At 47.1% G+C, this 15,920-nt stretch overlaps 1 protein-coding gene across 5 annotated transcripts in view; it reads left to right on the top strand.

Moving 5' to 3' along the window:
- TRIM66 (tripartite motif containing 66) overlaps positions 1 to 15,920 on the top strand; it is a 61,145-nt gene that overhangs the window by 39,944 nt on the left and 5,281 nt on the right. For 3 of the 5 annotated variants that reach the window (XM_073808572.1, XM_019947951.3, XM_033862501.2), the window contains 9 exons: positions 9,518 to 10,039; positions 10,200 to 10,392; positions 11,827 to 11,887; positions 12,339 to 12,513; positions 12,828 to 13,117; positions 13,533 to 13,659; positions 13,943 to 14,017; positions 14,410 to 14,562; positions 14,976 to 15,194. In XM_073808572.1, the coding sequence (XP_073664673.1) occupies positions 9,518 to 10,039; positions 10,200 to 10,392; positions 11,827 to 11,887; positions 12,339 to 12,513; positions 12,828 to 13,117; positions 13,533 to 13,659; positions 13,943 to 14,017; positions 14,410 to 14,562; positions 14,976 to 15,194 (1,815 nt within the window). The other 2 variants (XM_073808573.1, XM_019947953.3) reach the window with 2 other exon arrangements.

The raw sequence follows: 15,920 nt of genomic DNA, 5'->3' as shown, positions 1-15,920 counted from the left end.
AAACAGATTGCTGCTGAAAATGAGAAGTGAAAGTTCTAGAATGGGTTTTCTAGCGGCTTGAGCTCTGCAGTCTCGGGAACATTTTATCCCACCACCTTCCCTGCCTCCAGCAGGATGTTTTTGTATGAACTTGGACATTTGTTTGGCACTAGCTGTTGCCTATGCTTCTTAATCTTGGTTCAGCCACTCTGAAGAAAGATGATGAAGAAAGACAACTCTGCAACAGAACCCCTTTAAATTCCAAGTGAAACTGGAAGCCGTTTTGATGGCTTCATTTCAAACTTAACTAGTCAACTGCTGAAAAATACACACATTCCTTTCCTCAAAACACTCATGGAGTCAAGGCTGTGCACGTCACAGAGAGCCCTATCTGAACCCCAGTTCACTTGCAAGAGGGACCTCTTTTCTGCTCATAATGTGGCCCCAGATCTTCAACAAAGGACTTTGAGGCCACCAAGATGCTGCTTAAGGCTTGAGAGGAGTCTTTGATGTATTTTCAGCAAATGATACAGAAGTAGTAGGCATTCCTGTGGTCCAGATTATTAAGAGTGATGCAGAAGAGTCAAGGATAATGACTCAGATGAATAGCGTTTATGCCATTATCAAAGCATTTTGATGCCTGAGCTCTTGATTTGATTCTTAAAACTCAGTGAGATTTACATTAACCTCTAGAGGAGGAAATTAAAGCCCAGAGATGGAAAATGATTTGCTTAAATACATACTCTAAACCTTGACATAAGTGAATACTAGGCATCCCGCCTTCACAGTCTCCAAATACACTGCTACGGACCAGGTCATGGGTTCTCAGCCTTAGCAACCTTCTTTTCCTCATAGTCTGCCACTGACAGCAGCGTTTCTCAGAATGTTCCCAGGGCCTGGTGTGGCTTTCTTAGGGCATAGCCTGTGTCCACTTAACATGTGCCGAACTGTACAGAGATGTGCTCTGTCCAACAGAGCTAACACTCCCCAGGTCTGGCTCCCTGAATTTTGTACTCTCTAGGAAGCCTGTCTCCTTCATTCTAACCTGATTTTATTCACAGACCAAACCCAAGATCTTTGTCTGTCTCTTGGTTCATGTGAAAACAGGTTCTTGTTCCTAGGCCGTAAATTTCCTTAACCGCGCCTGGGAAAAATACCTCTGGCCTAAATTTTCCTAGTCTCCAAAATTTGGGTTTTGACAATTCTACTCATTCTGGCTTTTACTTCAGATTTACTGGAATCCACTTATTCTTTTCCTCTTCCTTCCACCTCAGACTCTGGGATCCTCTTTGCTTTTTCCATCTTCTTGTATCATCAGGGCACTGGGCAGTCTTCATTTCTTCTCTCTTCACCAGCCATGATTGTTTTCCCTTTTGACTTTGGTCAGTTAGCAGATATCAACATAGTTACATCTATAGCAATAGCCTTACTTCATACAAGAGTATTTTGTTGAGCTGGAGGGGCACTCACCATCAGCAAGAGCAACTTTCCTATTGAAAATCAACTTGTGAAACCACTTGCAAGAAAAGTTAGTTAGCTCCCCCCTCAGCTGTCTGATTCAGCTGTGTCAAGATCTCCTGCTGTTAAACCAGTCTACTTTATCTGAAGCTGTTGAAATTCTCAAATATCTCAAGGATTTAATTCACAAATCGATTTACCTCCATCCTTGTCTCCTTATCTGTTTCTTCAGCCAGGGTGAAGGCCTTCAGTATGTTTCCAAAACATGACACATTGGTCTCTTCTTCTACTGTACATTTACATGGTGATGAGTTTTTGACGAGTTTAACTTCTAGAACAAAAACCTGAAAGCAGAAGTGAGCAGGCAAAGCTTCAGAGCAGCAACAAGAACAGATGTCACTAACCTCACTCGTTATATTCTATATGCGACTATAAGCCTGATCTAGTCAGCATTCTTTTTTTTTCTTTTTTTTTTGGCGGTTCGCGGGCCTCTCACTGTTGTGGCCTCTCCCGTTGCGGAGCACAGGCTCCAGACGCACAGGCTCAGTGGCCATGGCTCACGGGCCCAGCCGCTCCGCGGCATGTGGGATCTTCCCAGACCAGGGCACGAACCTGCGTCCCCTGCATCGGCAGGCGGACTCTTAACCACTGCGCCACCAGGGAAGCCCCTAGTCATCATTCTTGATCTAGCAAGCTTAGTTATATGGTTTTCTTTGGAAATTTTTAGTTTTCCTATATTATAGCAGTAAGCAGAGTAAAAGCAGGAAGGCAGAACTTCTATAATGGCAGCTAACAACAGGGGAGAAGACAAGAAACTTCACCTGGAAATGTGCCACGATGTGAAGTCATTCACTGAAAGGACAAGCTAAGCCCTACATTCCTAGAAGTTCCCTAAAGCACCAATGAACTGCAGAACACCCCAGCAATAGAGGTTCATCAAAGTTCTTTTACATCACTAAGAATTGGTCTCATTAGGCATCATGTGCTCTGTTTAGTAAGACAGGGTAGGGTGCAAAGCATTTGAAAAATACTCCCCTTCAAAATAATATTTTAAAGCTAACTGCATTTTGTTATCGAAAGAGATATGTTTCAGATATCTGGAAAATTGACTTCTGTGGAACACCACCCTATCTGTGCCACTTTATCCTCAGCAATATTATCTTTCTGTAACAACCTGAAATTTGTATTAAATTCAGGGTATGTGCACCAAGTGTCTGTTTACTGACTTCTTAATCACATCATACTAGGGCACTAGCTTTCTACCTAATGGCACAAAATCAAGACCAGCCAGCGGATTTCTAAGGCTGGGCCCAGTCTTGGATTCCTTTATAAGCTTGGAAAATTTGGGTAATCACTCTGTGTCTCAATTTCCCTTCCTGTTAAAATGAAAGAACAATGTTTTCTCTGAATTTTGACAACATCTTGTGGCAGTCATTAGAATGGCAATATTAGGCACATTGAACTCCGGAAAAAGATCTGGGTGGTGAGAATGGGGAGAGGAAAGGCAGCAGGTAACAGAGCACAGATCAACAGGATTAGATGGGTAAAGGACTACATAGGTGACTAGGAGAAAAGGTTGAAAGTCATACAATTCAGACAGGTCACAGGTCAGGCAGGTGGCAAACAGAGATAAAGAGATAAGAGACAAGGAGAACAAAGGGACAGGGACATACAATTTGGGAGGAGAGAAAATTAGGGGCAAGTAAGGAGATACTAGGTCATGGAGGTAAGAGGGAGCTCCAATCATACGTCAAAGATGACCTGAGCTGATGACCAGTGTATGTTTTTTGCATTTTGGACTTTTCTTCCTCCCTGAACTAGAAAATAATTTATTTTCACTTGCAAACCTCAAAATACTTATTTTCCCTCATGAAATCTGAAGGTTTTATATGTGAAGATGAAGTCAAGGTGCCAGTTAAGCTTGGAGGTGTCAGTGATTGCCCTATACAGACTTTCCAGCTGGCCATACGCTTTCACCTTCTCTCATTTGACCTCTGAACAATCCTGGGTGTTGGAGAGGGCAGGTGGCATCATCTCCATTGACATATGAGCTCCTCCTGTGTGTGAGGCACCAAATGTCAGACAACTTGGTCACATTCCCAAGTCCTTCTCCAACCCTAGTATGGTCTCAAGAAGACTCTTCCTTACAGGCCCTAGAGACTCAGCCTGCTTTCCTGGCCCTGAAAGTTGGCCCTCCCCTTGCCCCTACTCACCTTGTAGCAGGGTAGGATGGAGGGTCTCAACTCGTCTCTTTCTTCCTGTACATGAAATAAGGACCTTTTGTTTTAGTATTTTGTAGCTCTTCACTCCAGAGAGCCAGATGAAGTATCCGAAATAACTAACACACAGCATAATGGGTTCCAGAAATGCCACTGTATTTGCATAGCCTATAGATATGGGACTGGGGCCGGCTTCCTCATAGCAGTCTCTCTGAGTCCCTTCTCAGAATTTCCCTATAGATGTTTCCCAGGTTCTTGTTACTGTTACCAGAGCTTTCTTTACACCACTTACTGATAGCCTTGGCCTCCTTGAGATTGGCTGTAGATATGGACAGGAAAGAGACCAGTCTAGTCTTCAGTATCTTAGGACATGTTACCGACCTCATGCCGTCTGCTAGGTGTTGTGGGAGCAGGTCCAGCAGGCGCAACTCAAAATAAGCTGCAACAGAGTTTCTACAATTCTTCCATGGCTCAATCTGCATGCCCTCTCTTCTCTATCACTGTATTAACTCACATTTCATGATGTGCAATAAGTGATCAGGAAAGGGGAGTCGGTATCATACAAATGTGATCTCTACCCCTAATCTGGAAAGTTTTGTGTTTGGGGATTTAATCTTGTGCATGTCTTGTGACATACAGCATCTGACTATTATTACTCAGAATGGTCCCAGAGGGATTTTGGTGCTCTTACTGCTTGGCACCAAGGACCTCACTGAGAGTCATCTATGTAGATGAGATGACTGCATTAAATATACATGTCAGATAGGGACAAGGTGAAAGAGTCCAGCTCAAAGGATTAGACAGTCCTATATTACAAAAGGGAATACAATGATCGTTGGTTATTCTTATCCAAAGATAAGGAAATACAGTATATTAGAGAGCTATGTTAGTGCATTACCAGGACAACAAGACGACGCCAAGGGATGCAGGCCAGGGCATGTTTGAGATGGCCCTTGGCCTCTGGCCTCAGTCCCTTAAGCTGGGCTCTATGCCTACTTTATTCCATTTGGTTTGAGCATTCCCCCCCATTGCTTTTTCTCCTCACCTTTCTTATCTTGGGACTTAGACTATACAGCAAATTGAAGGCTTTTTATTGAAGACCATTGAAATACCAAGAAGCATATAAAAAGCAAACTTTTCTTTGGAGAAATAAAGGGTATTTAGCTCATCTACTTTTAAAACTAAAAATTAAGAATAGAAAATATAAGCGTTATTAAAGCAGTTAAACAAATAATAAGGGGAAAGCGTTGGGGGAGAAGAAAAAGAGATGAGAAGAAAGAAAAAGAGAGGAGAAGAAGAGAGAAAAGGTCAAGAGAGACAAAGGGCAGGTGAAGGAAGGACAAAGAGATGGAAGAACAGAATGTGGGAGAGATCAGGGAAGGGGGTGAGCACAGAGAGGGGGCAGAGGCAAGCAGACCAGAATGAAGAGTGTGGCTTTGGTGCCAGAGATCTGGATTCTAAATCTATAAAATCCTATGTCAAATATCGTACTTAGTGGCGAATAGTGAAAGGATCCCCCTGAGATTAAGAATGAGAGTAGGATGGCTACTGTCACTACTTCTATTCAACCTCATACTGGAAGTCTTAGCTAGTGGAGTAAGGCAAGAAAACCAAATGTAAGCAAAGGGAGAAATAAAACTCAGTAGTCACAGGCGACATAATTTATATGCACAGAAAATGCCAGAGTGACTTTAGTAAGGTCCCTGGATGCAAGTTCATGAACACAAACAAAGAGAAATGGAGATTTATAAAATTATGTTTTCAATAACATAAAAAACTGCAGATGCCCTTCTGAGCTTCATTTTTTCTCAGGTATAAAATTAGGGCTACGACAATAATAGCAATAACAATAATAGCAGCAACAGCAGCTGGGATTTATTGAGTACCTACTGCCTCTAAATGTTTACATGGATTATTTCTTTTAACCTTCACAACCCTTTAATGTTTGTTGTGAGGATTAAGTGAGGAAATATATGTAAAACACTTAGCAAATTGCCTTGTGTATAATAAATTCTCAATAAATTTTAGCTATATAAAAATAGGCAGGTACTTCCCTGGTGGCGCAGTGGTTGGGAGTCCGCCTGCCAATGCAGGGGACACAGGTTCCAGCCCTGGTCCCGGAGGACCACACATGCCGCGGAGCAGCTGACCCTGTGCGCTACAACTACTGAACCTGTGTTCTAGAGCCTGCGCACCACAACTACTGAAGCCCACGTGCCTAGAGCCCGTGCTCTGCAACAAGAGAAGCCACTGCAATGAGAAGCCCATGCACCACAACAAAGGGTAGCCCCCACTCGCTGCAACTAGAGAAAGCCCGTGTGCAGCAACGAAGACCCAACACAGCCAAAAATAAATAAATAAATTAATTAACTAATTATTTTAAAAATAGGTATTATTTTAGAGAAACTTATAGACTTAGTTGTTAGTAGGACTAAGCTGCTATTCATTTGGCTTACAATTTGTGGAATAAACAGTCATGCATTGTTGTTTTAAAAAAATTGTGAATAGCTCATTTTTTTTTTAACATCTTTATTGGAGTATAATTGCTTTACAATGGTGTGTTAGTTTCTGCTTTATAACAAAGTGAATCAGTTATACATATGTTCCCATATCTCTTCCCTCTTGTGTCTCCTTCCCTCCCACCCTCCCTATTCCACCCCTCTAGGTGGTCACAAAGCACCAAGCTGATCTCCCTGTGCTATGCGGCTGCTTCCCACTAGCTATCTACCTTACGTTTGGTAGTGTCTATATGTCCATGCCACTCTCTCACTTTGTCACAGCTTACCCTTCGCCCTCCCCATATCCTCAAGTCCATGCTGTAGTAGGTCTGTGTCTTTATTCCCGTCTTACCCCTAGGTTCTTCATGACATTTTTTTTTTCTTAGATTCCATATATATGTGTTAGCATACGGTATTTGTCTTTCTCTTTCTGACTTACTTCACTCTGTATGACAGACTCTAGGTCCATCCACCTCACTACAAATAACCCAATTTTGTTTCTTTATATGGCTGAGTAATATTCCATTGTATATATGTGCCACATCTTCTTTATCCATTCATCCGATGATGGACACTTAGGTTACTTCCATCTCCTGGCTATTGTAAATAGAGCTGCAATGAACACTGGGGTACATGACTCTTTTTGAATTATGGTTTTCTCAGGGTATATGCCCAGTAGTAGGATTGCCGGGTCATATGGTAGTTCTATTTTTAGTTTTTTAAGGAACCTCCATACTGTCCTCCATAGTGGCTGTACCAATTTACATTCCCACCAGCAGTGCAAGAGGGTTCCCTTTTCTCCACACCCTCTCCAGCATTTACTGTTTCTAGATTTTTTGATGATGGCCGTTCTGACCGGTGTGAGATGATATCTCATTGTAGTTTTGATTTGCATTTCTCTAATGATTAGTGATGTTGAGTATCCTTTCATGTGTTTGTTGTCAATCTGTATATCTTCTTTGGAGAAATGTCTATTTAGGTCTTCTGCCCATTTTTGGATTGGATTGTTTGTTTTTTTGTTATTGAGCTGCATGAGCTGCTTGTAAAGTTTGGAGATTAATCCTTTGTCAGTTGCTTCATTTGCAAATAGTTTCTCTCATTCTGAGGGTTGTCTTTTGGTCTTGTTTATGGTTTCCTTTGCTGTGCAAAAGCTCCTTTGCTGTGCAAAAGCTCATTAGGTCCCATTTGTTTATTTTTGTTTTTATTTCCATTTCTCTAGGAGGTGGGTCAAAAAGGATCTTGCTGTGATTTATGTCATAGAGTGTTCTGCCTATGTTTTCCTCTAAGAGTTTGATAGTTTCTGGCCTTACATTTAGGTCTTTAATCCATTTTGAGCTTAGTGAATAGCTCATTAATTCATTTATTCAGCCAAGCACTGCTCTTGCGTCTAGAAATACAGTGGATAAGCAAAACAGACAAAGTCCACACTCTAATGGAGTTTACAGTTTAGTAGGAGAAATAGATATTAACCAAATGGTATCACAGATTGGGCTATGAGAATAAGGTCCAGGAGTTATGAGAGCATAAAATGGGGAGCTGGTCTGGGTTAGAGCGAAAATTCACGGGTGAGCTGAATTCAGAAGGTAAGTGGAACAGGGGCAGGGCTAGGAGAATGTTCCATGCAGAAGAAGCGGTCTGTCTGAAGAGAGAGGTTGCATGTTTCAGGAACTGAAAAATTGTCTGAGTGGCTGGAGTTCAGAGAATGAGGAGAGAGCTGTTGTATGGACTGTGGCTGCAAAGCAGGACAGGGAAGAGGTCATCAAGGCCTTAGGAGCCTTGTTGAGCACTTTCTCAGTGGAGTGCAGTACAGTTTTATGCAGAGCACTGATGTGCTCAGATTTGTGTTTTGAAACTATTTCTCCACTGAGGAGACCACTACTGTAGTCTGGAAAAATATGAATGTGCAACCCAGGCTAGGACACCAACAGCAGAGAGGAATAGTGGGAATATTTGAGAGATGTTTAAGGGGTGGAATTGATGAGGTCTGGTATTAGCTTGGGTGAGGGAGGAAGGATGCTCTACTGTTGTCTTCCTCCTAGGATTCAGCTTGAAGAACTGGGTGACTAGGGTGACATTCACTGATGTGAGGACAGTCTTTTCTTCACTGTTAATTAGCTTTACTAACTTAATATGGAAACTTGAGAGGGTATTTGAAGTATTTCTTTTCCTGTGGAAATCTGAATGTCTTATTCATGGGAAAAAGAATGACAGGTTTATGACACTGATTTTGGAAACTTAGAGATATTTACTCCTTGTTTCCCCTTCGATTTTCAAAAGATGTCAAATTATTATATCTTTTGTCTTAAAAAAAGGCAAAGATATCAAACTTTTAAATTCCTGAATGTTGCATTTAGAACAGGTCTTCCCACCGTCTCCCCTCCATCAAATCTCTTTCTCCAACATGAAAAACTGAAATGGATTCAGTGCAGTATCTATGTCTTTAACTTCTTTTTATCAAGCTTTTAAGTCTCTTCTGCCTAGGTCACCAAGCAGTTAGAAACGAGAAAGGAATTATGGGGGTTGGAATATTATTGCCTCATCCAATGATTGTCCAGATCGTCCATATTAAGATTTAGCTGCTCTGATGTTCTTTGCATCTGGTTTAGAATGTCTTTGGCAGGTATAGCAGGGCTAGAAAAGACCTTCACATCTCTTGGTCAAAGTCTTCAATCTGATGCTGGTGGTGCTGGAGTTGATCTGAACAAGGCTGTGAGAAGGCTCTGGAGTTTGACCCAGGTTACCCAGGACTGACTGGGGCTCCCCAAGCCTTGGCACTATCTCAGAGAATGTCTGCAGCAGATCAGGGTTTGAGCCTTCTGAACTTCCTCCCATTTTTATGTAGCAGAAACTATCCTGTAGGACCCCGAGAAGGGAAGAGAGGCCACTAGTGCTGTAGTCAGAGGGGAATGTGAAGTGGGAGGGTAGTCCTACAGTCTGACCCTTTGCTTAGGTACTGGAAAGGGGGTGAAGGATGTGGCTGATAGTGTGTGTGTGTACGTGTGAGTGTGTACCACCCTCAGGTCAGGTGGTAGGCTGTCCCTCTCTCTCTCCCTCTCTTTGTCTGTCAGTCTGTCTCTCTCTCTTTCTCACACACACACACACACACACACACACACACACATGCACACATGCATGCACACTAGTGTCCTCAGCCGTGCCTGCCTCTGTGTCATAGCCCACCAACCTCCTTGGTGTAGGGCAATGGAAATAGGACTTCTTGTGCTGTCTGCGTTCCCTGCAGCTATGAGACTCTGAGGCAGAGTGAGATCTGAGCATGGAACTCTTGTGGGCTGCATCTGTCCTCTCCCTCCCACCATTCCTAGCTAACAGCCTGACTGTCCCCTGTCTTCTTCGCTCCTGCAGCACTCCACTTCTGTGAGCATCATGGGCTTTTCCAACACACTGGAGATGGAACTGTCATCTACCAGGCTGGCGAGGACCTTAGAGCCACAGATCCAGAGTGCGAGCAGCCTGACAGCTGCCCCACCCCAGGTGGTACCAAGCCTGCTGAGTGGCCCCTCACCAACAGTGTCCAGCCTGGTGGGCGGTCAGAACCAGGCTATGCCCAGCCTGACAGCCAGTCACCTGCCGACCATGCCCAACCTTGTGTGTGGCACACCCCACTGCATGCCCAACCTGATGAGTGATCCCTCCCAGGCCATCACAAGCCTGGCAAATGATCACTCTCAGACTGGGCCCAGCCTGATGTCTGGTCCCACCCACACTGTACCAAGCCTGGCAACTTGTCCTTTGCAGAGCGTGCCTCCGGCTTCTAACATGCAGTCGGAAACCGGATCCAGCTGCAGTCCTGGCTCTGGCCGAAATGCAGGGAGCCTGCGCCCTGGGGATGGGGCTGACCCCTCCCTGGGGAATGCCTTGTGTAAGGTAGGTCTTGGGGAGATGCCATTCAACTTCCTCTGCTCATCGCTGGGCAAAAGGGTAGCCCCTGAAGGCTTTATTCTGGCCTTAGCTTAACAGCTCTGTGACCACCAACAGGAAAAACGTCTGATTTCTTTGATTCTTGTTGGCCTTTCACTTTTGAAAGATGGAAAGTGAGGATTCTACCCGCTTCACTGACTCTCTGGGACAAGGCCCCACAGCCCCTGGTCCGGACACTTCCAAGGATTTGGCTATCCCCTCAGAACTGGAGGAGCCAATTAACCTCTCTGTGAAAAAACCTGCACTGGTCCCAGTGGTCAGCAAATCCGTGGCCCTGCAGCAGTACCGGAGCCCAGAAGGTGAGACTCAGCAGCCTGCCTTTCGTGCTGACCACACGCTTGAGCAGATGGGCTCAGCACTGCCGTGAGACAGAGGTCAGCAGAGCTGCTCTGAGCCTGAGGGAGCAGTGTTTCTCTCGGGCTAAATTCACTTCTCCCCCAGAACTGACTTATTGATGTCTGTTCTGTTTCCCTCACTGTAGCCATGACTGATCCAGGCATGGCCAGAAATCAGCCTCCTTGTAAAATTCCCCATGCAGAATTTCGGGGGTCTGGGTTATAGGTAAAGGGAAGCAGGAAAAGCACATTCCAGAAGGGCTAGCCTTGGCAAAATATTTTAGGGGAAAGAGCATGTTGGACTTTGGAGTGTGATAGATCTAAGTTAGCAGACCTGCTCTATCTCTTTATGTTTGAACCTGGGCAAGGTTTGAACCTAACCTTTCTGAGTTAGTTTCTTTCTCTGTAAATGGGGCTAATCATAGCTACTTCATAGGCTATTGGGACAAATAACTACAGTGAAATCATTTGATGACTTACTCTGTAGTAACAAGAATTTGCCTTGCACCTGGCATTAATGTAGATTTGTGCCTCACAGTAAAGGGAATGTGGACTGGTGGAGGTTGGCTCTGATTCTCTTCTGAGCTACCCACACCCCTTCTCAAATGCGGCTAGGCTAAGGCTCCTTCCTTCTGGAGAAAGTGAGGGAGTTGGGAAGTAGCAACTGCCTAGTGAGCATTGGGGGCCTTCTCATTTCAGTGTATGATTCATAAATGTTTAGTCTGTAATGATCAGTCTATTTCCTACATAATTAATAGATGAAAATGAAGCAATCTTTCTGTTTTTTTCCTCATACTGGTTCTTCTTAACTACACAATAATGTAACCCCGAATTTTAAGCACTTAAATTTTTGAACCCTGCTTGCCCGTGGAAAGTGCTCAGGACAGTGCCTGGTGCCGAGTGGGCGCTCAGTAAATGCTAGTGTCCTCCTCTTTCCCCACACTGCTCCCTGCCCATCGCCACAGACTGCACTTCTCAGGGGAGGGTTCCTGGGAGCCTCTTGCCCCTGGAGGGTGAGCTGGATTCTCAGGCTGTGCTGAAAAGGCAGGGGTTGGACAGAATGACTCCTTAGAGCAGGTGACACCAGTGTATGTATGGGGAACAAGTGATTCCTGAGCTCATTTTGAAGGTGAGAAGCTGGCCCCTTGGCACCTGACCGAGCCCTCACCCCCAGGCAGCCTCTGAGTGTTACCTGTGTTTATCTTTTTAAAAGAAAGTGGCCTTCTTGCCCTCTCAGGAGGGGGAGATATGGTAGGATTGTCACCACTATCAGTGATTACAGTGTTGGTAACAATGGTGTGACAGGTGTGTGGCCAAAGCATGAGTAGCAGATATGAGTAGAAGGTGTGGGTGACAGGGTGTGTTATCATACGTGTATTTGTTTGTCTTTTGCCTTAGAGTGTGAGAATTTTGAACAAGGAGCCCTAGACCTGGGTACAAAAGGGAACCAGAGCATCAGGTAACAGACGCTGGGCCCACCCTCCCTCTCTCACCCTCCAACCTCATGTCCTGGGAGGTTGGCACAGGAAGTGAGCATCCTTGATGACTTAACTAGAAGCAGACGTTTGCCTGCAGCTGTCTTCTTCAACCCCCAGACCCTGGGGTCGGGTGTGTGGTTGGGCGTCTGGGATGGTTGTGGGAGGATGTCCTGGCTCCTGCGGCGTGAGGCACACAGTCTGTGTGCAGTCCTCCCTCTTCGGGGACCCCCCTTCTTTGATCAAAGGGCTCCCAGAGGTTGGCAGGACCCGGCCAGGCAGAGCTGGTAGCAGGGTGGAATAGGGGCCTGTAGAGGGTTGGACTGAGGAGATCTTGAGCAGCAATTCAGTTGTAGGATCATGGATGAGCCTGACTTAGAGGTTGGGGCCAGAGGAGGCTCCCACCGAGACCCAGGGATGTCGTTCTTGCCCTAGACCCTTCAATAGTGAGCCCAAGATTCCCTATGTGCGACTGGAGCGGCTCAAGATCTGTGCTGCCTCCTCAGGAGAGATGCCTGTGTTCAAGCTGAAGCCACAGAAGAATGAGCAGGATGGGAGCTTCCTGCTGATCATTGAATGTGGTACTGAGTCCTCCAGCATGTCCATTAAGGTACCACTTTTCTCTGCCTTCTCCTTGAACCTTGCCCCAGCCTAGGAGCCTCTCTTTCCTCTCTGCTACTGGGAGAATTCTGGCTCTGGCATTGTTCTGAGTCTCTGAATGGGGCTGTAGCTTGGCCAGACCTTGTACCCTGCTACAAGTGGTCTGTGAGCTGCGCACTAGGAGTGAGCTGTCCTGGTGTTCCAGGGGCTTGGCTGTCTTGGGGTCCTGGAATAAGTTGGTACCCAGGGCTTGTCATCTTTCCTCTCCCTCCCTCCACAACTTGGTGCCGTGCCCTGACTGCTCAGACTCACTTCTTCCCCAAGGTCAGCCAGGACCACCTGTCTGATGCCATCCAGGCCCCAAACCTGGGGGGTAGAAAGGTCACTGTCACATCTCTGGCTGGGCAGCGGCCACCAGAAGTGGAGAGTGCATCTCCTGAAGAACACAGGCTCATTCCTCGACCCCCTGGAGCCAAGAAGGGACCCCCAGTACCAATAGAGAATGAGGATTTCTGTGCTGTGTGCCTCAACGGGGGAGAGTTGCTGTGCTGTGACCGCTGCCCCAAAGTGTACCACCTTTCCTGCCACTTGCCAGCCTTGCTCAGCTTCCCAGGGTGAGTCATGCCAACTGCAGGCCAGGCCCACAGAGCTCCCTCAGGTGGGCTTCCTCCCTTCTCTGGGCCTGCATGAATTACGGGTCTGTGACTTCGTGGCGCTATAGCTGTGTGTCTTCTGCACACAGACAGGTGGATGCTTCCCTTCCTCCTCTGTTCCCAGCTTCCTCCTGTCCAGATTTGTCCCTCTACCCCTCTCCCAGCCTCTTGTAACTCCTAGTTTTCTGGATTCACTAAATCCTGAGTTACTAAATTTCTTTCAAGCTTGTGGCTAGGAAGCCGTTCTCTACAGGGCAGGGCTAGGGACTCAGTTTCTCATGTCACCACCCCCCAAGCTTGTCTTGGGGTAGTGGGACAAGGGAGGGGGCTCTGGGCGATGTGCTGAGGGCTAACTTGGCCTCACTTGCCTCTTCAGGGGAGATTGGGTGTGTACCTTGTGCCGCAGCCTGAGCCAGCCTGAGATGGAGTACGACTGCGAGAACGCCCGCTATAACCAGCCTGGAGTGCGGGCCCCTCCTGGCCTGAGCGCGTATGACCAGAAGGTAGGGAGGGGTCTCTGGGGCAGCCTGCCTGTGCCCATGGGAGCTGAGTCTTTTCTGGGGAGGCGAGAGGCCTCTCTGGATACCTGTCTTTTGGGCTGTGCCTATGGGGGCTCACTACGATTTTTCTTCTGCCAGCTGTTTTCCTCTGGCCTGGGAGGCTGAACTGTGCCTTAGTATAGCGACTCGTACCCTGTGGGACAGAGCCATCAGGGTCGCTATCGTTAGTCCTTACTGAGGTGGGGCCAGAACAAAGTAACACGGTTGCCAACTCTGCTTTCTGCAGAAGTGTGAGAAGCTGGTACTGTCCTTGTGCTGCAACAGCCTCAGCCTGCCCTTCCACGAGCCTGTCAGCCCGCTGGTAAGGAAAGCCTCGCTGCTTCTGCCGGCTACTGGACTTGCTGCTCAGAGCGCCCTGGGCCTGGAGCAGATCATGGCGGTGCCCAGGGTGGGCTCAGAGCGTGGCCACTGGAAGCAGGAGTAATTTGTGCATGGCGTAGGGGACCCGGGGGCCATGGCCACTACAGCCCCCCAACCAACAGCTGCTGCTGCGTCAGACCTGACTTGACATGTAAACCACTCCTCCTTTTCCCTCTCTCTTTGTCTTTTCCCTCCACACGTTTCTTCTTGCTGCCTTTGTCTTATGTTCTATTATTTCCATTCCAACTCATTCTCTATCTCTCCTTCCTTCTTATCCTTCGCTTTTTCCTCTACTTCTCTCTTCCTATTTGCTTCCCCTTCTCCTCCTGCAAGGCCCGGCATTACTACCAGATTATCAAGAGACCCATGGACCTGTCGATCATCCGGAGGAAGCTGCAAAAGAAGGACCCAGCCCACTACACCACCCCGGAGGAGGTGGTATCAGACGTCCGCCTCATGTTCTGGAACTGTGCTAAGTTCAATTATGTATGTCTTCCCTGTTTTCCCTCTCCCCTATTTCCAGTGACCCCAAGACTGTCATGGCTGGACAGAAGTGTCTGGTTCGGGCCTGGGCTGCCAGGAGGAGCTGGGAGCAGACCTCCTGGGGCCTACTGCAGTGAATGTTTATAAGCTCTTTCCCACATCGGGGCCTCAGCGTGGACTCAGGAGGAATATGGGGGCTGCTAGTGACTGGCCATCTGTGGGTAACTGTCAGGGTCACGTCTGCTTTAAGAGCTGATACTAAACTGGTTATCCTGGGCCCTGAGGAGAAAATGTAAAGTTCCAGACATCCCAGAGACCCAGCCAGGCTTTGCGCTCTCTGTATAGCTCTTGAGGGGCCAGGAAGAGATGGGCTGGTGGAAGGGGGCCAGACCATCACTGCTCTCCTCCCCCTTCAGCCCGACTCAGAGGTTGCAGAGGCAGGCCGCTGCCTGGAAGTGTTCTTTGAGGGCTGGTTGAAGGAGATCTACCCGGAGAAACGGTTTGCTCAGCCAAGGCAGGAGGACTCAGACTCTGAAGAGGTGTCTAGTGAGAGTGGGTATTCCACTCCCCAGGGCTTTCCATGGCCCCACTGCATGCAGGAGGGCATCCAGCCCAAGAGGCGGCGGCGACATATGGTAAGGAGGTGCTACCAGCTGGCAGGCAGGTGGGTGGGTGATTGGGCTGGCAGGGGGCACCCACGCAGCATGTACAGAGTAACCTGAAGTGAAGCTGCTCGTGTGGCACAAGAGAGTGGTGACAATGAGCCCTCATTTCCAACCCCTAAGCCTCAGACAAAGGCAAGGCAGTGCAGGGCTCATCAGCTCCAAGGACCACTGAGGCTCAGAACCCTGAGACATGGGGGTACCTGCCCAGGGTCACCCAGAAAATTAGCAGCAGGACCAGTGCAGCAGGACCAGCTCAGTGCAGTGATTACCCCACACTGTGATGCCCATAAGAAGAGAAGGACCTGGTCTCAGTGCCTGATCTCAACTTGGGTTTGGGAGAAAGGGAGAGTCTTTTCAGCCCCTTGGTGTAGAGAAGGAAGGAGAGGTTTTGCTTGCAGGAAAGACATCTAATCTGACCTTTTGTCTGGTCTCACCTGTGCAGACCTGAAACGTCGATTCAGTGCTATTTAATTCTGCTGAAACGTATTGCCTTCCCACTGTGTGCCAGGATCTGACTAGCCATCCCCGGTGGTTTGCAGCACTTGGCGCACAGTGTTTAGTGGCTTCAGTGAGTTTTGCTGTTGCATTCCTGGGGTGGAATAAAACACTTTGGCTCTGGGGAATCCCCGTCTGGACAGTTGGTCTTTTCACATTGATAAACCCTACACTGGGCCATTCTGATGCCAAATATTTTTT

The sequence above is a fragment of the Tursiops truncatus genome, chromosome 8 (assembly GCF_011762595.2).
Source record: "Tursiops truncatus isolate mTurTru1 chromosome 8, mTurTru1.mat.Y, whole genome shotgun sequence".
Lineage (NCBI taxonomy): Eukaryota > Metazoa > Chordata > Mammalia > Artiodactyla > Delphinidae > Tursiops > Tursiops truncatus.
This window is presented reverse-complemented; position numbering and strand designations above follow the sequence as displayed.